The following is a 21,181-nucleotide window of genomic DNA, read 5'->3' as shown; positions in this document are numbered from 1 at the left end:
GGTGGGGAAAAAATTAGCAGGAACTTTGACTAGGATCCAGTGGTCCTGCTCTAACCACTAGACATGAGTCCCTTTCCAGAGGCAGGAATGGAACCCAGGAGTCCTGCCTCTGCTCGTCCCGGTCTATAGCCAGGGTCACTCCGCCTCCTCCAGACTCCAAACCCCTGCAGCATCTCAGCAGCGGAGACACCAGGGATCTGTGGCTGCTCTTGGACAAGCTAGGCTTTACCCTCCCATGGCTCAGTGTCCCCATCTGCGAGACCAGTCTACCAACTCCTTGTCCCCTAGTACCTCTTGACAGTGGTCTGTGGATTCGTGACTCTTTCCGGGGTCTGGCATCAGTGCCCAGGCTTATTACCAGTTCCTTTATTCTCTTGCTCTCCCAGCTGGCCATGCGCTTGTGCTGGCTTTATGCCTTCTCTGTAAATACAGCATCTGACCGCACAAGTGTCTGGGCAGCAAGTAAAGGTCATTGATTGCCCGAGGGGGCCTGGTCTTTAAGCCTCCCTCGTCCCCCTGGATGTCATGTAATGTCTTTTTCAGTAACCCTGGCACTGTGACCTGCTACTCCAACCCTGCCTGTTCTTCTCTGCAGCGATTGGCCATTCCCAGCCGTGCCTTTCGGCCCTCTTCCCGGCACTGGGGACAGGGGAATCAGCTGGGAGAGGTGCGGCGGGGGTGGGGGAGCAGTCGTGTTATTTTAATAGCTGTGCCACTTGAACCAGGACCCGGGATTCTGAAAAGTTGAATTAGCCCTGGTGGAGGGGCTTTGATTGCCAGCCCTTTGGGCTCCATCTAATGAGCTCGTTTCACAGTGCAAGCAGCCCCCGATCCCCATTTTAATGTCATTCGGGGCTGAGATTCTAAGTTGTTCGTGTTCCAGTAGTGCACAAAGGCCTTGACTGAGATCTGGACCCTGCTGGGTCTTGCAGAGACAGCATGATCTAGTGACTAGAGAACAGAACCGGGAAGTGGTGGCTCTGGCTTCTGTTCCCACTTCTGCCGTTCATCTTGGGCCACTCTCGGCCCCTGGCATACTGGGGGTGTTAATGCTTCATGAGACGTCACCTCCCGCACGCTTGGTTCAGGTTGCTGGCAAGCCCGCTGGCCACGTACAGCGCCTGACGCACCAGGGCTGGCTTGGGACCGCTAGGAGCTACAATTAATAATACATTGTAGGAGACAGTCTCTGCCCCACAGAGCAGGCTGCCGGCTGTGGACGCTCTGGTAATCAGCTGAGGCAGGTCCCCAAGTGCTCAGCTTACAGGGAACGCTACCAGGGTGGGGAATATTCTCTACCAGTATAAGGCATCTTTTGACCAGTATAACTGCCTCCAGGCTGGAAATTGTACTGGTGTCACGGTGGCCATAAAAAACCTCCTCCCTCGTTGCCAGTTCTGCCGGCGTGGGACCTACGTGGCGTGCTTTGAGATCCGCTGACAAGTGGAGCTGTGGGTTCATTGGGACCAGGTCGGAGTGGGGGACTCCTGTTGCTTTTGGCCTCGGCAGAAAGGTGTTAAAGCCGGCACAAAGTTTGCCTGTTGGGTTCTGAATGAATCCGCCCCCTTTGCCACGGTGACTCACTGTGCCCCTGGCAGTGCTGCGTCATGCCCTTGTCTCCCCCTTCTTTGTGCCTTCGGGGAGGGAGGGGCTTGGCTACTTCGGGCCCCTTTGCTAGACTGCTCCCGTCCCTGCTGTTAGCCATTCTGTTGGCAAGTGTGTCGCAGCTGGGAGGGCTTTTCATTCCACCATTACCTCGGTTTGTAACTTAGCTGCCTCCTGCACTCTGCAGAATGCAGGCTGAGGCCCCCAGGTTTCTCTTGTGTTCCAGAAGGGGAAACCGCGGCATGGGGGTTAAGTGACTTGCCCGAGGTCATGCAGGGAGGTTGTGGCTGAGTTGGGGATTGAGTATTTATTTATTTTTTCTTTTTAATTACACTGTAGTTTGATAAGCACAGATCTGCCTCCCTGCTGCTGCAAGATGGGGATCCTTCGCTGCCTGTTTCTTGGTCTGCTGCTCAAAATTTTGTCATTGTTCACCAGCAGCTCCCTCTGCTGCTCCTTCAGTGCTAACCTCGGTTAAGTGGCTTGTCCAAGGCCCCGTGGCCGGGTAGTTGGCAAGGGCTGGAATAACACAGACAGCCTCTAACCATGAGGCTGGTTCATTGCCCTTGTGGCTGAGCTGAGGCTTGGGAGATTTGGGTTTGATTCCTGCCTCTGCTGTGGATTCCAGGGGTGATCTTGGGCACAAGTTGCTGTGCCTCAGTCGCCCATCTGTAAGATGGGAATCATGCGTCCTTTGTCTTTGTATGAGGGTGGTAAGCGCTCTGGGGCCAGGGCCAGCTTGCTGGTGATTAACCACTAGACCTTGCTGCCTCTCTTCACCCTGGCCCCTGTCGTTGTGTTGCAGTCAGGATTGGCTGTGCCCTGGCGGTTCCCGCTGACGACCTGCCTTGCGCCGTGCCATGGACTCCATGTTCGAGGATGACATCAGCATCCTCACCCAGGAGGCCCTGGGCCAGGAGGAGGAGTGGCTGGACAGCCCCAACACGGACCTCTCCAGTGAGATGTGCTCGGCCTCCCACTTCGCCCTCATCACGGCCTATGACGACATCAAAAACCGCCTCAGCAGCCTCGAGCGGGAGAACGCCACCCTGAAGAGGAGGCTGAAGATGTACGAGCTCAAGGTGAGGCGGGCGGGCAGGTGGGCGGGCAGGCCCTTGGCCCTGGCCGCAGGCTGGGACAGGCGCCAGGCGTGCGGGGAGAACCACTGGTGGCTGTAAGGGTGCGGTGTAGATGTCCATGCTGCCCAGACACTGGGGGATCTGAGGTGGTGGCCCAGCAGGGTTCTTCTGACAAGGTTGTCCTAACCCTGCTCTGCAGCAGCCACTCTGGGGCTGGGCTGAAGGGCTCCTCGGCTGTGGCCGGCTGGCCATAGGTTGCTCCCCTCTGGGGTGTTTCTGGGCTCTCCTGCGTGCCACGTTTCTGTGGCTGGTCTCCGTGGCCGCGTGTGGCCCTGAGCCCGGCTCTGCGGTTATGCACTGCTGGGTGGGTGGTTTTCCATATCTCTAGCGTGCTGGCGACTGACCAGAGGGCGCATCCATCCTGTGTGGCACTGGATGGAGCAGAGGGACGCTTGCGGGCCCTGCCCCGGGAACAGCCACGTCTTGCTCTGGGAGTCCCTGCAGGCCAAGTGCGGCTCTCCCGGACGGCTGCAGCGTGCTCTGTTGGAGGCCAGCTGGGGGCAGCCGTGGGGGGGTGGGGACTTGGTGGGCCCCTGCGGGTTGCACTGGTGGATTCCTTACTGCCCCATCTCCTCTGGCCCCGGGGCTGCAGTACCCGCTGATCGGCGACTTCGGGCAGGAGCACATCTTCTCAGTCTACGACTCCCAGGAGTTCTCGGCGCTGAAGAGCGAGAAGGCCAGTCTGCAGCAGCAGCTGAACCAGTTCCAGCATGAGGTGGGTGGCAGCTGGCTCGCCCGGGCCCCTCTGCTCCTAGCTGGAAACACCTGGGGCTGGGCAGGGGCTGGGAGAGGGAGCTAGATGGACCCCGCACTGCACAGCTGCTTTCAGGGGCTTGCAGGACCCGAGAGAGGGGGATTCCCAGGGCTGGTAATTGTGGGGCAATTTGCAGAACCTGCTAGAGACAATCTCTCAGCTCCCTTCTCTTCCTGCCCCAGATGTTGCTGGGTGCTGCTGACAGCTGCTGTGTGGCACCTCAGACGGCTGCTGCCTGGTTTAAGCTTGTGCAGGGGAAATGCAAACAGTTTGTTGTGTGGTATCATCATTCACGTGTCCACTTCTCTCTGGCTGGAGCGGGGTCAACAGAGAGCCCTGTGGAAGACAGGCTCAGAGCTCTGCCTTTAGTACTGTTCGCATGTGTTGCTGCAAAGCATCCCCTGCCATTGCCAGGCCTGTGTGCTGGGAGTTTCTGCTCTGTGCAAACAGCCCCGTGTTCTCCTTTCCAGCTGCAGAAGAGCAAAGAGCGGGAAGAGCAGCTGGAGGAGATGATCCAGGCGTATGAGAAGCTGTGCGTGGAGAAGGCTGACCTGGAGTCAGAGCTGGGGGAAATGGTAGGTGGCAGCGAGGGCTGGGGCGCTGGGCTGTGCGCCACCTCTTGGATGCTCTCCCACATGTGTCACACGCTCATGGCCTGGGATGGGTTTCAGCCACTCGGCAATAGGCCAGGGGAATCCGGATTGAATAACGCTTCGGAGGGGGGCAGGCAGTTGGGAAGAGGAAGTCTAATCTGGGTGTTAAGGAGCTGGTTTGGGACTTGAGATCCAGCTGTGATTCTCTGCTCTGCCACAGATGTCCGGTGCAACCTTGGGCAAGACCCTTAATCTCGCCAAAGCTCGGCTCCCCATCGGTATGGAGTAACAGCACTATTGTGAGGACCACTAATGCGTTAAAGGCTGAAGCGCTGAGATGCTGCAGTGCTAGTCTGTTTGCTCTGTCCCTGGATGTTGGCGTCTCAGGTGGTTAGCGTAAGGGACTGAGACAGGACTCCTGGGTTCCGTTCCTGGCTTTCGGAGGGGAGTACGTTTCCGCACCACAGAGGCATTTAGGCTACTGACTTCCGTGAATTTAGGGGCTTAAGTGCCTCTGCAGTTCTGGGCCTGGCTGCAGGGAACCAGTGTCAGGACTCCGGGATTCTATTCCCAGGACTCCTGGGTTCTATTTCCAGTTCTGCCGCTGACTCACTGTTGCCGGGCAAATTACTTCACTGCTCTGTGCATCTGTCAAGCGGGTCTGATGATGCTGACCTGTCGTACTCCCCCTGGCAGGGCTTGGTTCATTTGAGAGCCATGCTAGGGGAATGCAGAGCGCGTCGAGACACAGTTACTCTCATGGTGGCTGAATTCTTGCATTGAGCCGCGTAACTCGATTACTTAGCGCAGTTGATGCCGGTCTCCCAGCCCACTGCAGTGCGGCTTCGCACGTGACTTTTATTAATGTGTCTTATCACTGTTGCTCCGGTTTGCAAGTGCTCTGGGCTCCCTTGGGCAACAGCTCCTCTTTGCTTACAGCTGTGCCCCGGCCTCATGTTGCCCACAGCTCCATGGAGGCAGCAAAGCCGTTCCCTAGCGCCTCACTCGGACCAGAGCTGCTGCGGGGTTTACAGCGCTAACCTCCTTCAGCAACCGGGGAGTCCTCATAGCTAACCTAGCTCTCCCTTGCGGAAAGTTAAGCTCTTTGCTTCGCATCCTGCCTTCAGCGGACGTAGACTGGTCGATTGCAGTCCTCTTCATAGCAGCATGTAGTATAGTGCAATGTTCGTGGGTCTGCCTCCGGTTTCTTGTCTCAAGACTAAACGTGCCCATTTTTCGTTTATTTTTTTCCCCTGTGAGTCAGGTTTTCTAAACGTTTCATCCTTCTCTCAAATCTCTCCAGTTTGTCCACATCTTTCCACCCAGAACCGGCCCCAGCATCCAGCTGAGCCCTCACCAGTGCCAAGGAGAGTGGGACAATTCTCTCCTGTGTCCTAGGGCTTGTCTACAGGGGTGGTGCATAATGGAGGCTGGGGGAGGCAAAGCCTCAATGAATTTCATGCTCAGTGGGCAGATTAATACACGGGCCTCTGGGGCCTGGGCCCAGGGGCCCTGGCCAATTTGGCTCCCCCCAGAAATCTCCCCCTGTCAGGGCACTGGGGCTGGAGGAGTAGAATGGGGGAGAGGCTCCAAGCTTGGAGCTCCAGGCAAGGCCAAGGGGCGGGGCCCCAGCCAGAAGTGGGGTAAAGAGCCAGCTTCACCCATGGGGAAGCTTCACCCACTGCCCATACTTGTCTCCACTTAAAATCAATGTTCCCGCTAATTTTTTTCCCTCTGTGTGTGGAATAAATTTTGTTATGTGCACTGAGGCATGTGCAAATGTGCACCACCAATAGAAATACAGTCTGCTGGCTGCGGGCGCTCTGCTAATGAGCTGGGCAGCACCTGAATCTCTCCTGGGCAGCCGCCCAACCGGTTGCAGGGAACACAGCTCCCCTCCTTTGTTTTCTTTGTTCAATTTCGCCTGGTTCATTTCAGACCAGTACTTCAGCTTGTCAAGGCCTCGTCCTGCTCTCCAAAGTGCTTTTAACCTCCTTGTTAACTGGGCTAGGAAAAAGCCTCTGGTGCTCGTTTGTTTGACATGCGCCCTTCGTTTCGGTCGAGCGTAAGGAACAAAAGCGTCTCCAAGATAGAGGCATGCTCAAGGCCACTGGTGAATTCAAGAGATCAGGCAAAGAGGATCCAGCTGAGTATTGGTTTTGGGGTGTGTGGGTGCGTCTGCATGAACAGGACAGACCGCAGGGGAGAAAGGCATGGACCAGCCTAGGAGGTGCTCTGGTGTGATAAGTGAGTTAGTGGCTGGTGCCTCCGACTGTCCATCGCTGGGAGGCTTTCCATGGTGTCTAAGGGATTTAAGTACCTATCTCCTGTTGGAATGTGCAAATTTACCCATCTGTGCTACATGTATTTGGCTAGTGAGCGTCGTAGGTGTTTGTGTAGCTGCCTAGTGAGTGTGTGCTACAGGTACAGGTCTGTGGGAGATTAATCTAGTACCTTTTGCTCAAGCTGCAGCAGCTCCTGGTGTTAGTTCAGGAGGTCCCTTGCCCTTGCCCATTTCCAGCTGCATCAGCCAAAGGGAGCAGCCATCAGATTCACGCTCGGGCATCTGTGTACAGCCCCAGGCACCGTGTGGGGTTGGGCTTTGTGTGGAATGTGCCCACAAACCACGTGTCCCCGTGCAGAACTCCCTGAGAAGGCCATGGGTGCACAGAGGGGGACAGAGCTATGTGTACAGAGCTCTTCCCTTCACCTTCTTTTCTTGGCACCCTTGTTTTCCTCTCCCCAGAGAGCTTTGGTGGAGACACATCTGAATCGGATCCGGAGCCTGGAGCAGCAACTGAGACCGAGAGACAGCAACTCCTTCCAGAACCTCAGCTCTCAGCTGCAGAACCAGGAGGTCCAATACCTGTCACTCCATGGCAGCCCTGGCCTGACGCATGGTGAGAGGTTTGGCCTTCCCTAGCCAGGGTTCTGCGCAGTGTTGTCCATTGTATAGGGACTTGGGGGCCCATATGGGGACTTACGCCCCCACTGGCTTTTATTCACAGCTCCTTAAGACCCCTTTTCTGCTCAGTGCATTTTCAGGTGGTCATAGGCCTGCCCAGTCGTTGGTGTTTAGAGCAGCCTCGGGGCTGCTCTAACTTACACTCTGCTTTGCATGGGGCTGTATGGGCCCTGGGAAGCAGAGAGGAGCTGGCGTGCGCTGCCCTCTCCCTCCCCATCCCAGCCCCCACAATGGAACCCTTCTACGGGTGTTCCTTAGCCCGGTGAACATTTCAGAGGGTTTTGCGATTCAAGGAGCAGAAGGCACCGTTATGACTGTCCAACCCAGCAGTTCTCAGCCCATGAGCCACAGGCTGCTTGTGTCCCAAAGCTGCGGCCCATGTGATGTCCTAGACGTCATGTATAAGGTGTGTGGATGCAGCCCGCTTACCACACAGCGAGTGGCGCATGCTATCTGGGATGGTCAGTCGGTTGAGAACCCCGGGTGAGATCTGACCTCCCACATGTGCTGGGATGGGTCTGTAGTGGCTCGCTGCGGGCGTGTGCCGTGGGCTGCGGACGTGTGCCAGGCCTTCTCCTGAGGTCCCCCTGCTGAAGAGAACGGCTCCTGGCCAGACGCCTCTCCTGTGCAGTGTGGGGATTGCTGGGCTGCCCAGGGGCCGGGGGATTCACGGGCACAGGGTGCTTTCAGGCCAGCAGAGGGCACTGCAGCCCCTCCGTTTGTCCCCTCCGAGGACAGCCACGTGCCCCATTTCTGACACCGTGCCCGCTGAAGCAGGGGGTTTGTCTCCCTGGCGTTAGTGAGGTTGCAAGAGCCGGGTGTTTGGCACACGACACTGTTTGGGGAGCGGCTCTGCTGTACCGGTCCCTCCCTGTCCCGTTTAAAGCTCCGGTGAAGCGCAGGCGTGCCAGCGGTGTGGTCAGTGCTGGTGTAGGGGAGCAGGAAATGGCCACCGGGGGTGGGAGCAGAGGTGTGTGGCTTTGCTGGGGAGTCCCAGAAGGAGCAGGCACCGTGTGACCGAGGCCATGTTCCTCAGCTGGCAGCACAATGTGAGCTCTGGAGCTGCAGTCTGTGCTGCAGAGCTGGCGTGCACCCTGTTGTCCCGCGTCTCCAGGGGTCCGATGGGTAAATGCATTGGGATCCGATTCAGATGCCTCTCTGAGCTCTCTCCGAGCGGGAGGGTCATAGAATCCTAGACTCCTAGGGCTGGAAGAGACCTCAGGAAGTCTTCGAGTCCAGCCCCCTGCCCGAAGCAGGACCAACCCCAACTAAATCAGCCCAGCCAAGGCTCTGCCAAGCTGGGACTTAACCTCGAGGGATGGAGATTCCACCACCTCCCTAGGTAACACGTTCCAGCACATGGGGAAAGAGTTTTTCCTGTTATCCAACCTACCCCTCCTCCACCACAACCTGAGAGTGTTGCTCCTTGTTCTGCCGTCCGCCACGACTGAGAGCAGCCTCTCTCCATCCGCTTGAGAGCCCTTCTTCAGGCAGCTGAAGGCTGCTATCGAGTCACCCCTCGCTCTTCTCTTCTGTAGACTAAATAAGCCCAAGTCCCTCAGCCTCTTCTCATAGTCATGTGCTCCAGCCCCTTACGCGTTTGTGTTGCCCTCCGCTGGACTTGCTCCACACCCTTCCTGTAATGGGTGACGCCGGTGATGCTGGCGAAGCCGCGCCCTGTGCTAGGAGCGGTTTTCCCGATCCACAGGTGGGGGTGCAAAGAGGCGCATAGAGATGGGGGGAGGGGCGAACCGAGCTCCTGCCTGGACCCCATCCCTCAGTGCCTGGCCATACGAGGGCACCCCAGAGCTGGCTGCTTCTCCTAGTGATGGGAGGGAGAATGACTGTTCTCCCCCACCCTGCCCGCGGCCGCTTGTGGCCTTTCTCGTGTTAAAGGTGCCCCAGACTCTCCTTCTGCCACTGCCGTAGCAAAGAGGCACCTTGGTGAAATCCCCTGGCTGCCCTCTGGCGGTTCTTCACTCAGAGCCACAGCCGCCTGGCGCAGGCGCTGCCGGGAGGGGCTGCAGGGAAACAGAGAGGCTCTAATCACAGCAGCTAATTACCCAGCCGAGCGACTCATTGAAACCTGACTTTAAATATAATTAAAGGAAGGGATAATTGAAAACTGAAGAAGGAGCTGCCAGCTTGGATGTCTGGATGAGAGACAGGCGGGCTGCTAGCCGGCTTCTCGGCACAGTCATTGCTTTGAGTGGGGCTGTACAGATGGATGCCCACTGGGTACCGGCCCCACGGACTCCCATGGAGTGACCCTGGTTTATTTCCAGCAAGGGGTCAGGCTCTGGGTCTGTCGAGCCAAAGCTCTGAGAGGAAGGAGACAGGTTCTTGCTGCTTGGGCCCAGTGTTCCCTGCAAGCTGAGCGCTTGGAGAGATTCAGGCACCACCCAGCTCATTAGCAGAGCACTCACAGCCACCAGCCCTGTGTCTCTGTGCTGGTGCACGTCCACACCTGCCTCGGTGCACATGACAAAATTTATTCTGCCTGTGAATGGAAAAAAATTGGAGGGAGCGTGTGTAACACAGACAGGGTCGGCGTAGGGTACGTCTCACGTCTCCTCCCAGTGGCCAGCCCTAGCGAGGCTCTCAGAGTTACTGGGTGTGCTCTGGAGGCAGTGGGCCATGGCCTTGAGGCAGAGGGCCCTGGTTTGAGCCCCCACTGTGGACTGCAGCACCTGTTCTACTTGGCTGGTTCCTGCTGGGGCCTGTTACGGATGCTTGGCTGGTTGTCAGCCTCTCTTGGCAGGGCTGATTCCAACAGGGCTTCAGTGTTCTGCGTTCCCCCGGGGCAGGGAAGGCGGGAGCCGGCGAGATCTGGCCTGTGGCACCGCGGTGGGTCGGACCCCCAACCCCAGCAGCTCCGTTCACCGATGCTGTCCCATGCCTGCCCCTCCCCCAGTGCGGGACCGCTCGCTGAGCTGGCAGAGCCCCCGGAGCCTGGAGCAGCCCGGTGAGCTGGAGTTGCACCGGCTGGAGGCGGCGCTGGAGGAGACACGGCACGAAGCCCAGAGCGCTCAACGCCGGGAGGAGCAGCTGAAGGCTGAGTGCGAGCGGCTGCAGGCGGAGCTGAAGCAGCTCCAGGAGACGCGGGCGCAGGTGCGTGAGGAGCTGGGCTGCTGTGGGTATTCGTGTGGGCCCAATCCCACCCCAGACGCCTTGCAGCCTTGTGCAATAACAGGGCTCTGCCCAGATTCGGGGCCTTGTTGGCCTCTCGAGTTGGGGCTTCTGTTTGCTGAGAGCCCCTAGAGATGGCTGCACACCTGCGTCCCCCCCCGGCTCTGAGCCAGCAGCCACGTCAGAGCCAGCTGAGAGCTCAGGCAGGCGGGTCCTGCTGCTGTAAGTCCCGAGCATCCCCTGGGCCCTGGCAGAGTCCTGACAGACCGAGAACCGAGCCTGTCACCCGGAACAGAGGCCTCTGAGCACCAGGGGATCAGGGGCTGGACCAGCTCCCTCTGGCAGGGGGATCGTGGGCCAGAGAGAGTTTGGAGCTCGGATGGTCAGACTTGTACAGAGCAGTGATGCTGGAGGAGGGGTCCCTGATTCACAGATGCAGCCTGACGCCGCTCCGTGCTAGGGGCCACGTCCTTGAGCTCGGCTGCCAGCTCTCTGGGGCTAGAGGCCTTCGGTCCCACGCCTGCTGCTGAACTAGCACGTGCTGCTCCTGGGGAAGGGTGTTCACGTGGCAGCCTGAGAGCAGGCTCTGGCTCTGGGCCTGTCTGGAGACAGCAGCAGCAGGGAGGAGAAGAGCTGGCTGGGTTGCCAGCTGGGGAAATCTCCCAGGACCAGGCTGAGGTGCCCCAGAGCGCGTACGTGCAGGGGAGGGTGTCCTGCTGCTCCTGACGGGCGTTGTCTGCTGTTCCCTAGGACCTGGCGAGCAGTCAGTCCGAGCGGGACATGGCCTGGGTGAAGAAAGTCGGTGATGACCAGTAAGTGCCTCTCAGTCCACATGGATGTGCCCCGACGCCGAGTGGGGGTGGGGAAAATCCTGCCCCACCCACTGCAGGAGTGGGCACCCAGACCTGCTGGAAGCTCCTCTTGCCACTGAGGTGGCCCGGCAGCCTTGGGGTGACAGGGCCCCTTCCCCCAGCTGTTTGCCTGACCGGAGCCTCTGGCTCAGTGATGCCTGTGGGCCTGAACCGCCAGCCCTCCCTCCTGTTGGACCCAGCAAGCCAGTGGGGCTCTGGGGACAGGTCCTGTGTCTGTTCCCACCCACCCTGGCTTCGGCTCAGCCGCGGGCCCTGACTTTCGTGTGGGGGGGTACGGGGGGGAGCCCATCTCGCGATCCCTCTGAGGAGCCTGATTCTCCAACGGGATGGATCCCTCGTAGAAGGATCGTGAGGCTCCTTTGCTGTGGAGCTCTGGCCGGGAGGTGCCGCACCCCCCCGTCACACCCGTCCTCTGCCCCACCAGCCTGGCGCCCGCTGGGGCCCCACCTCTGGGATCCCTGGGGCGAGTGTCGCCTCAGGAGCTGTGTGCAGAGCGGATGGGTTTGCCCGGGCTGGCTGCAGCGTGTAGCGTAGGGTTACGTGGTGTGTGTGAGGAGTACGGCATGGGAGAAGCGTTGGCGGGCGGGCTGTGGCGTGGGGCTGTTGGGGAGGAGTGAGTTGTGGCCGTGGGACGCTGCGGGGAAGGGAGAGGGCTAACAGGCTGTGGCGTGTGGACACCGCGAGGGAGGCGGGTTAGTGACGCGGCGCAGGGATCCAGTGGGGGGTAATGGAGCGTGGCGGAGGGATACCTTGGAGGGTGCAGCGTAGGGATACCTCTTGGGTGAGGCTGTACACGTGGCGGAGGGATACCTCGAAGCGGGGGGGGAGCGGCGTGTGACGGCGGGATGTCTGATGGGCAGCGTGTGGACTCTGGCACTTGGCGTGGGGATCCCAGTCCTTCAGTGGCCCTGCCTGGCTGCACAAGGTGGCGGTTCGTGCTTCAGGATCTCCTCGGGCAGGCGTTTGCGCACAGACTCCTGGTGACGCGTGCACACCCCCCCCAACGGCTGGCAGAGCAAACCTGCTCCCCAGTCTCTCCCCTCGTGCCCTCACCCGGCATGCCGCCCTGGTGCCTGGTATCGCGTCACCCGGCTGGCACTTTCTGCCAAGCTGTCAGGGTAAAGGGAGCTGGAGGGCTTGGGTGGGAGGCAGCAGTGAGCGCGTCCTGGTGCCTGGAATGATGAGGGACCGGTGGGCCACGTGTTTAATTCCCCGCCCCCCACCCCCCGGCACCTTGTGCCCCATGCGCCGGGGCTCAGCACAGGAGAGGGGCTCATTCCCCCGGGGAGCAAGGAGGGAGCACAGGTGGAGCTCCTGGCGCTAGGCGCTTGCTGCACCCTGCAAATGAGCTGGCAAAGTTCTGGGAGGCCAGGAGCACAGTGGCCCCGAGGGGGACACACCCGGGTGTGGTCCCCAAATTGGGCCACAGTGGCACAGCCTGGCCCTAAAGGGCCACCACTCGCCATACCCTGCGGGGGAGGTAGGCACTCCTCTCGCCAGCGCCCAGAGGAGTGAGCCGAGGCACAGGGGCAGGGCGACGTACCCAAGATCCCACCGTCTGCCCTGGGAGCTCAGTGCCTGGGTCGCTGGGGCAGGGATGGAACCCAGCAGGGCTCTGCTCTAACCGCTAGCCCAGCAGGTGGGTAATTGGTGGGTGCGGCTCTGGATGGGGCTTAGGAGACCCTGCAGCTCTTTCCACCTCCGCTGCTAATCTAGTGCACAACTTTAGGCAAATCCTTTCCCCTCTCTGTGCTTTTGTGCCCTTTCCCACCCTCTGGCTGCCTTGCCTGGCAGTAGGGTGGTGACTGTTCTTCCTTCCGCATTTGTACAGCACCTAGTGCCACGGGGGTCCCGGTCGCGGTGGAGAGTACTAGGTGCTGCTGTCATGCCGTACCACTCATAAAGAGTGTCCCCCATGAGCGCTAGGTGCCCGCACTCCCTTGCTCTCGAGGTGTTGCTGAGACTCATCTCTGCAGGGTGATGTTTCTGACGCTCGCGAAGGATTACTTCTGTTCAGTGTGGCCACAGCACGGTGCGAGTATGACAGAGCCCTGCTCTTCCAAGGCCTTGGCGTGTTTGTTAAAGGGCTGGCCCCATGCCCCACTTTCGGGGGCACTCGTAACACCTGACTGCATAGGAGGGGCTGAAGAGTTGAAAATAAAGGACTTCCAAGCCATGTGTGGCCTTTTTCCCGGTGCCCCGCCAGCAGACAGAGCTCAGCGTGCGGGTGGAGGAGGGCATTTGGGAGTGAAGAGGGAAATGCTTCGAAAAAACATCATCCTTCCTCACCAACCTCAGAATGGCTCCTTTTCCGTCCTGTGCCTGACCAAGCAGGGGCTGATTCTACTAATGGCACCCTCTGCGTCCATTGCAAAAGGCAAGCTGAGGAAGTTGAGGGCAGAGTGGTGGGGGCTGCGGGGCTTAGAGTGGCTTTGGGTGTCCATCTCCCAGCTGCCTTGCCCCGTGTGGTGGGAATCAGACCAGTGCTGGTGAATGTATTAGCACTCCCAGACCTCTGCAGGTCAGGCAGGGTTGTCGGAAGTTGTCAGAGGATACCAAGGTGGGAGGGGCTGTAACTGGTTTGAAGGACGGGGTCAGCATTCAAAATGATCTGGACAAACAGGAGGAATGGTCTGAGGTAAACAGGATGAAGTTTAATAAGGACAAATGCAAAGTGCTCCACTTAGGAAGGAACAATCCTCTTCATACATACAGACTGGGAAGCGACTGTCTCGGAAGGAGCACTGCAGAAAGGGATTTAGGGGTCATAGTGGACCACAAGCTAAATATGAGTCAACACTGTGATGCTGTTGCAAAAAAAGCAAATGTGATTCTGGGATGTATTAACAGGAGCGTTGTGAGCAAGACGGGAGACTTCATTCTTCTAGTCTACTCAGTGCTGATCGGGCCTCAATTGGAGCGTTATGTCCAGTTTTGGGCACCTCATTTCAGGAGGGATGTGGAGAAGCTGGAGAAGGTCCAGAGAAGAGCAGGAAGAATGATGAAAGGTCGAGAGAACGTGTGCTCTGAGGGAAGAGAGAAAGAACTGGGCTTGTTTAGTTTAGAAAAGAGAAGACTTAGAGGGGACATGACAGCAGTTTTCAAGTACCTCAAAGAGGGTTACAGGGAGGAGGGAGAAAGAAAAATTGTTCTCCTTGGCCTCTGAGGACAGGACAAGGAGCAATGGGCCTAAACTGCAGCAAGGGAGGTTTAGGTTGGACGTTAGGAAAAACTTCCTACCTGCCAGGGTGGTTAAACAATGGAGTAAGTTGTGTAGGGAGGTTGTGGAACCTCCATCACTGGAGATATTTAAGAGCAGGTTAGACAGACATCTATCTAATGGGCTAAACGGTGCTTAGTCTGGCCATGAGGGCAGGGAACTGGACTTAATAACTTCTGGAGGTCCTGCCACTTCTAGCGTTCTGTGATTCTCGCAGCTAGCTGGGAACGCTTGGCTTACACTTTTGCAGCTGCTGCTTTTGTTGCTGGAGTTCCCTGGGTCAGTCCAAGATGGCAGCTGTCCCATCAGGAGAAGACACTAGCAGACAGAGCAGGTGCTGGTGGTGACATTGGTGATTTCCTGCAATATCCTGAATAAATTAGGTTAATGCTTCGGAGGCACATTGTCTTACCATAACCATTCTGTGTGGTTGTGGGATGGTCAGTAGTTCCGCATGAAGGTTGACGAGGACAGCAGGGGATCACTAGGTAAATTCACTTATCTTGTAACCTCTCTGGAGGAAAGTGCACCCCCGGGAAAGGTGCCTGGCATCTCCCAGGGACCCACAGACACACACAAGGCATTTGGATAACGAGCCTGGTTTTAAAAAGCTCTTCTGCCTGTTTCAGCCAAGGGGCAGGACCGCAGAGGGCCCCAAACCTGAGGGGAGGGTTGGAAGGGTTGGTGCTGATTCAGAGCTGGAAATCCATCAGCTACAAAGGATTTAGTTAGTCTTTAAAGTGCTACAGGATTGTTTCTTTGTCTTGGGAACCTCAAGGGGTCACGGACCTCCCTGGGGTGACTTCCCTTGCTTTGAAGGACCTGTTCCCCCGGAATCCCCATTAGGTCAGGGTGACTTGGGGCAGCTCATTAGCTCGTCCATGCGTAGGTTCTTCTGCTGGCTTGAATGTTCTCTCTGTAAAGTGTTTCACCTGACGAACACAGCAGGCTTGTGCAGGGGCTGCCCTGCGGCGGCTTGTAACTGTGGACAGTCACTCTGGCATCCGTCTGCCAGGAGGGAGGCAGTGGGAGTCCTTGGAGATGGGCTGGGGAATACACCAGGAAGGCAGGAAGCTGCACAGCTGGGAATACCCCGGCCCAAAGGGACAGCACCGTGGGTCTCGGTTTGAGAGCTGGAAGCCTGACCACTGATGCCCTGAACTGTGACGCTGCTTGTAACTGGTGATTCCGTCCCACGGAGGCTTGCTCTGGCCAGTCCCTCTGCTGAAAGAGGATTGAAATGGTTGTAAACATCCCTTAAGAATCCCCCTTTCTGCTTCTCCCACCACCCCTTGGACGGGGGCTGGACAGAGATCAGTTAGAGCAGCCCTCTGTCAGCTTCAGCCCACCTGCTTCTTGATCCTACGTGAACCACAGAACACTAGAACTGGAAGGGACCCCGAGAGGTCACTAGGGCCACGCACCATAGGTCGTCCCTGGCAGCTATTTATCCAACCTGTTCTTGAATATCTCCAGTGATGGAGATTCTACCGGAGTAACTGAGAACCAGGCCCCAAAGTGGAGAATTGGGCCGTGGCTGGAGGCCACAGCAGAGACGGACCCAGCAGCAAAGAAGTCCGGTAACACTGGTTCTATCAGGGCATCGGAACCCTTCCATTGAGTCGGGGCAGCGGGTGCTGCAGGGAATAGCAAGGCCTGGGAAAAGGCAGGGCCTGTGAGGCTGCTCAGTGTCCTGGAACTGTGTGCCACAGCTGCAAGGACTGGAGGCTGTCTGGCAGCCTCAGTGAAATGGGCGGTGGCAAGAAAGGAGCCTTGTCTGTTAGCCGTGTGAGCGAGCTGGCCGAGGAAGCTGGGGATCGAAGGGGGAGCTGGTTTGCTCTCCAGTCTTGCCCTTGGCCATGAAGTCGCCAGGCCGGGGCAGGTTGCTGGAGGCTTGGCTTTGTGCTCCCCTGCAGAGCAAGGGCTCCAGATTTCAGCACTTACCGTCAAGGTTCCCTTTAACTTTTTCCATCCATGTGCAGGATAAATTTTATGTGCACCAAGACATGTGCAGATGTGTGTCACCAATAGAAACATAGACTGCTAGTTGTGGGTGGCTGTGGGCGCTCTGCCAATTAGCTGGGCAACACCTGACTCTCCCCTGGGTGGGAGAACCCTGCTTAGCTTCCAGGGAACCCTGCTTCCCACCCTGAGCAGGAAATTACAGCGGCTGAGAGAAGGTTCCAGGGCTCCCATCTGATCCTCGTCACAGGCTGGCGCAGCTCCATGGAGCTCCTCGCTGTTGGCAGCGGGCTTCAAATCAGGCTGAGATGGGAACTGGCCTTTTTAAGCCATGCAAGATGCAGCCGTTCCAGCTGGGAGGACACCTCAGCAGTTAAACTGGAGCGGAGACACCGTGTGGAAATCAGCCCCCGCCTGCCTGCTCCTGCGTCTGGGATTCCCCCGCTCCCCCACCCCGATTATCAGCTGCGTAAACATTTGCTCATGAAAGCTGCTTCTGACTTGAATTCCCTCGTCCATTATCTCTGCTCTGCTGGGATCCCCTCCCCAGGGACCCCGCGGCTCACTTTCTGCGCAGCAGGGCCACGCCAGCGCGGCTGTGCAGCTAATCCCAGGTGGGCTCCCAAGGAGGCGGGAAGGACAGACACACCTTCCCAACAGTGGAGAGGAGGGTAGGAAGGGTTTCTCATGGAGCATCTTCTCCCCTCTACCATCAAGCCAGAGCTGCTCCGGGGGGGCTAGTTGCCCCCTGGTGACAGTAATCGAAAGCAGCAACAGGCGTGGGGGGCAGGTGGCACCACTGGGATTCCTGCTCCCTGCATCTCCCGCTGCCTTGTGGAGCCCATCTGTTGTTCTCACGTGGCACCCGTCTGCAAGAGAGCAGTAGGGGAGACCCCCGACAGGGCCGAGTGTGGGGAGTGCACTGGGGCCAGCCGGGAGAGCTTGTACATGGTGATGCTTTGCACTTCCAAAGTGCTTTTCAGGGCAGGATCCAGAAGTGCTTTAACGAGCACTAATCAATGAAGCCTCTCTACACCGATCCGGGTCAGGGGATGGGCTAGGACTAGGAGTTGCTCTATCTGAGTTCTGTTCCAGCCCTCTGTTTGCGCCGTCCCCATCTGCACAGCGCTCCTGATCCGTGCCTTGGTTTCCCCATTTGTAAAATTGGGGCGGCAGAGATGGTGGCAGTCAGCTTTTCAGGTGGCACATCTTGGCACTGACCCCATTAACGCTTGCTGAGAGCGTTGACACGCAGCACTTTCTCTAAGAGCCTTGGTGACTATTTTTCCTTAGCCCCAGTTTTGCTGACATTTCAGGAAACTGACAAGCGGTGAGTTAGTGGTAGAGCAGGACCTGTAACTCATGACTCCTGGCCAGCGTCCCCGCTAATCTTTTCCATTCATGGGTGGAATAAATTTTATTATGTGCACCAAGGCATGCATGGATGTGCACCATCAATAGAAACACAGGCTGAAGGCTGTGGGTCCTCTGCTAATCAGCTGGGCAGCACCTGAATGTCTCCCGGGTGGCCGCCCAAGCACTCGGCTAACAGAGAACCATGGTCCTAGCTCTTGGTCTAGGTATGTGTTTGAGCCATGAAGTGAGATTCTCAGCTGGTGTCCAGGTACCCGCTCTTGCTCAAAGAGAGCTGGCACGCTGACACTCGTAGTCAGGGCAGGGGTTTGAGCTAATTCCCAGAGTACATACCCCAGGGGTCTGGGCAGTAGCTACTCAGATCGCTTGCCTGTGATGCTTTGGGTACGTGCACATCAGCCCAATGCTTCCTGGCTCATGCGCCCGTGCAAACCTTTTTGCGGGCCTCGAAGTGGAAATCATTAACGCATGAGCCACGGCTGCTCCCCCCCTCCAGTACTGACGCACGGTCCCATGAAATCGGCAGTGAGGAATGCATGTAATCTAAATCCGTCGCATCGAAATCTGAATTCTGAGAATGCCAACGATAACCTCCCCACAGCCCCTGGAGGAAGGAAGGAAAGATCTTTGCACCTTGAATGTGTCATCCAGCTAATGAAATTCAGCTCTCCTGGGTCCTTAATTTAGAAGACATGGTGGCGTGGAAAGTTGCCAAGCTGTGAGAACTGTATTTTACACCCTGCTAGACTTGACGTGTTCGGACCCGCCGGTTGTGTGTCTGATTGCTGCTGCTTTACTGGTATTATCTCTCCCTGGTGCTTAATAACATTTTTAGTCAACTCTTGTCCCTGTGCCTTGCTGCGTTGAAAGAAGAGTGTTTTTTGTTGGTTGATTGGTTGGTTGATCAGCAGTACCACTGGTGGGGCAATGCGGTTGAAGGCCTTTGCAGCGGGGAGGTGTGGGGGGGCACTTTCCCCCCCACCTTTTGCAACACACCATGGGTTGGAGAGTTGTGATGTGAGCCTTTGATCTCTGCGGGAGGCCAGCTGCATTTGCATGATCTCATTCAAAGTGATTGTTTCAGGGTGGGGAGTGAGAATCAAATGTGTGAAAAGCAAAACAGAACTGGCATTCTGGGCTTGTTTGTGCTGTGCAATGAAAGGCCTTAGCTGAGACTCAGGACGCCTCTGCATCTAGACGCAGGGAGAGGAGAATAAAGATATTGAATGAACTGTAAGTACACACTCTCCATTGATCAGCACCTCTGCAAAGACAGAGGGTGCTTGGTTACCAGTCTGGCTGTGCCGGGCCCTTGCTGCCTGTGCTTCTCGTGGCCAGACTAAACCAGCTCCCCTCCCCTTCCTCCGAAGAGTGCGTTTGAGCTTGTGTGGCCTTCCTGCATGCAGCGGGGGGGCACGGATGGTCTCTCGTTGTTTGCCGGGACCCAGGCGCAGCGTCTGCAAGGCCCTTGCTAAGCCTGCGGCTCTTCAGTTTTGCTGGTGGATGCTCTGCATGTCCCAGAGCAGGGCACAAGTTTGTTCAGCGTGAGCCCCTGTGTGTTGGAGAGGACTTTGCTCATAGTTACACTCCGTGGACTCTGGCAAGTGTTCTTTGTGGGAGCTCCTCGAGATTCCAGGGCAGGCTCCCTGGGTTCTTCTGACCACTTTGGGATGAAAGGTGCCCCTGTTCCCCCTGAGAGCCAGCACCAGCAGCCGCCACCAAAGCCTTGAAAGGTTTCAAGTCAGGCAAGCCACTTAACCTGTCTGGGCTTGATTCTGGCCTGGTGTCAATGGGGTCGGTAGGGCACCACTGAGGTCAGTTGAGTTAGACCAGATTTACACTCGCACAAGCAGGTGCCGAAGTCCATTTGTGTGTAATTCCTGGTGTCTGAATCTGGTGTTTCGCTTTAGTCGGGACTTGCATGGTTTGATCTTTCCCGAGCGTGGATCCTGGATTTGCACTGGCGAGTTCGGTGGTTGTCTTCATCTTGGTTTCTTATGGTCTGGTTGGTTGGTTGGTTTTAAAATGTTGCCAATTACTGTAGTGAAAATCAAACTGGATCTGGTGTCCGTAGGGTGTTTCTACCATGCGATGGTTTGAAATGTCGCAGGAAGATGGAGTCTGGCTTTATTTCAGTTCTGGGGCATTAAAGAGTTTAAAAACAACCCCCCCCATGCCACATGTAACTGAAATAGCAGGTCTGGAACACTGCCTGCCCTGGCTCGTATCCCTGCACACCGCAGGATTCCTCTCTTACATCGGCTATTGTGTCGTCTGTGATTTCTCAGAAAGCGGCAAAAGGGTAAGATCTGGATCCCCCCACTGCAGAACCGAAGGAGACCCTTCTTCAGCTACATGGCATTAGAGCTGGGTAGTGGACTATTGTCCCCTCCTGCAAGAAACGTTGAGAGTGAAATAAACGTTCCCGTTCCACACTGGGGACCACATCTACTACTTTTCTCACAGGTGGAGAAACTGGCTGAGCCTCCAGACCTGGAACTCATAGCCCGTGTTTAGGCCGCTCACAGGGTTTTGATGAACTGGCCTTTTTCCATGCCCCTCTTCCCTGTTAGCTGAGAACTTTGCAGGCAGCGCTAGCTGCGGTAGAAGGCCTATGGCCTACGGTCTTGCAGTTCTGATGACATCCAGCAGAGGGCAGTGGTGGCTCAGCTACAGCCACTGGCTCAGGAAAAGTGACGAGGGGTCCTGTGGCACCTTATGGACTAACAGAAATGGATGAGCATGAGCTTTGGTGGGCAGAGACCCACTTCGTCAGATGCAGGAGCTGGTTTATCACCCCGGCTGCTCAGGGAAGGGGTCTTCCGTTGCAAAAATCAGTGAAATGACAAGAGAGCAGAAGTGTGGAGATGAAACACAGGGCGCTTTAGTCCTGGTCTCACTCCCACTGATGTTAAACGGCAGCGTCTCCAGGTGCTATGCCTGCAGCCGATCCTCCGTTGGTATCGGTGGTGTAGCTCCACGAAAGTCGGTGTAACCCACACGCCTGCTGGGTGTGGGTCACCGTCCCACGTAGCCACACGTTGGCCAATTCCAGAGAAGAGGAGTGAGTCTTTGCTACTGCCTTGGCTGTGAGCTGGCTTGTTTCCAGCTCAAGCAGTAGAGGCTCCTGCCCTAAGTTCCAGAGGTCCCAGGTTCGGTTTTGCCGGTCAGCATTACAGCAGCTGTGTGGGGGAGCTTGCCTGAGGGTGACGGGGGCAAAAATGCTGCTGAAGAGAATCAGGAATTGAGCTTGTGAGGCTCTGCTGCCTGATTCCTCTGTGCGATCCTTCCTGCTTGCCCTGGCTTCAGACAGAGCCCTGAATGAGTAAAAGGGAATCAACAAAAGAACATTTGCAAGGAGTAATTGTGCTGAGAAAAATGGCCCTGTTTAAACAAATACACAGACCAGGAGCAGTTCAGGTCAGGTCTGTGCATCACTGCAAGATGCTCACTGAATTCCCCGAGGGCTGAGTCTCTGCTCAGAAAGGCTGCTGCGAAAGGCAGTGGAGTTACACTGCCCTGTCACAGGGCAGAATGGTGGTTCTGTGGTGGGAGGGGATGGAGCAGA

General features: G+C 57.1%; 1 protein-coding gene across 1 annotated transcript in view; it reads left to right on the top strand.

The window, feature by feature from the left end:
- The window catches only part of TBKBP1 (TBK1 binding protein 1), a 60,848-nt gene that overhangs the window by 5,806 nt on the left and 33,861 nt on the right, over positions 1-21,181 (top strand). The window contains exons 2-7 of the mRNA XM_074978958.1: positions 2,411-2,687; positions 3,337-3,459; positions 3,969-4,073; positions 6,838-6,991; positions 9,971-10,167; positions 10,936-10,997. Coding sequence (XP_074835059.1) covers positions 2,466-2,687; positions 3,337-3,459; positions 3,969-4,073; positions 6,838-6,991; positions 9,971-10,167; positions 10,936-10,997 — 863 coding nt within the window. The 5' untranslated portion in view covers positions 2,411-2,465. The remainder of the gene's footprint in view (positions 1-2,410; positions 2,688-3,336; positions 3,460-3,968; positions 4,074-6,837; positions 6,992-9,970; positions 10,168-10,935; positions 10,998-21,181) is intronic.

This window comes from Carettochelys insculpta, chromosome 28 (assembly GCF_033958435.1).
Source record: "Carettochelys insculpta isolate YL-2023 chromosome 28, ASM3395843v1, whole genome shotgun sequence".
Lineage (NCBI taxonomy): Eukaryota > Metazoa > Chordata > Testudines > Carettochelyidae > Carettochelys > Carettochelys insculpta.
The sequence above is the reverse complement of the archived record's forward strand: the minus strand, read 5'-3'. Positions and strand labels throughout refer to the sequence as shown.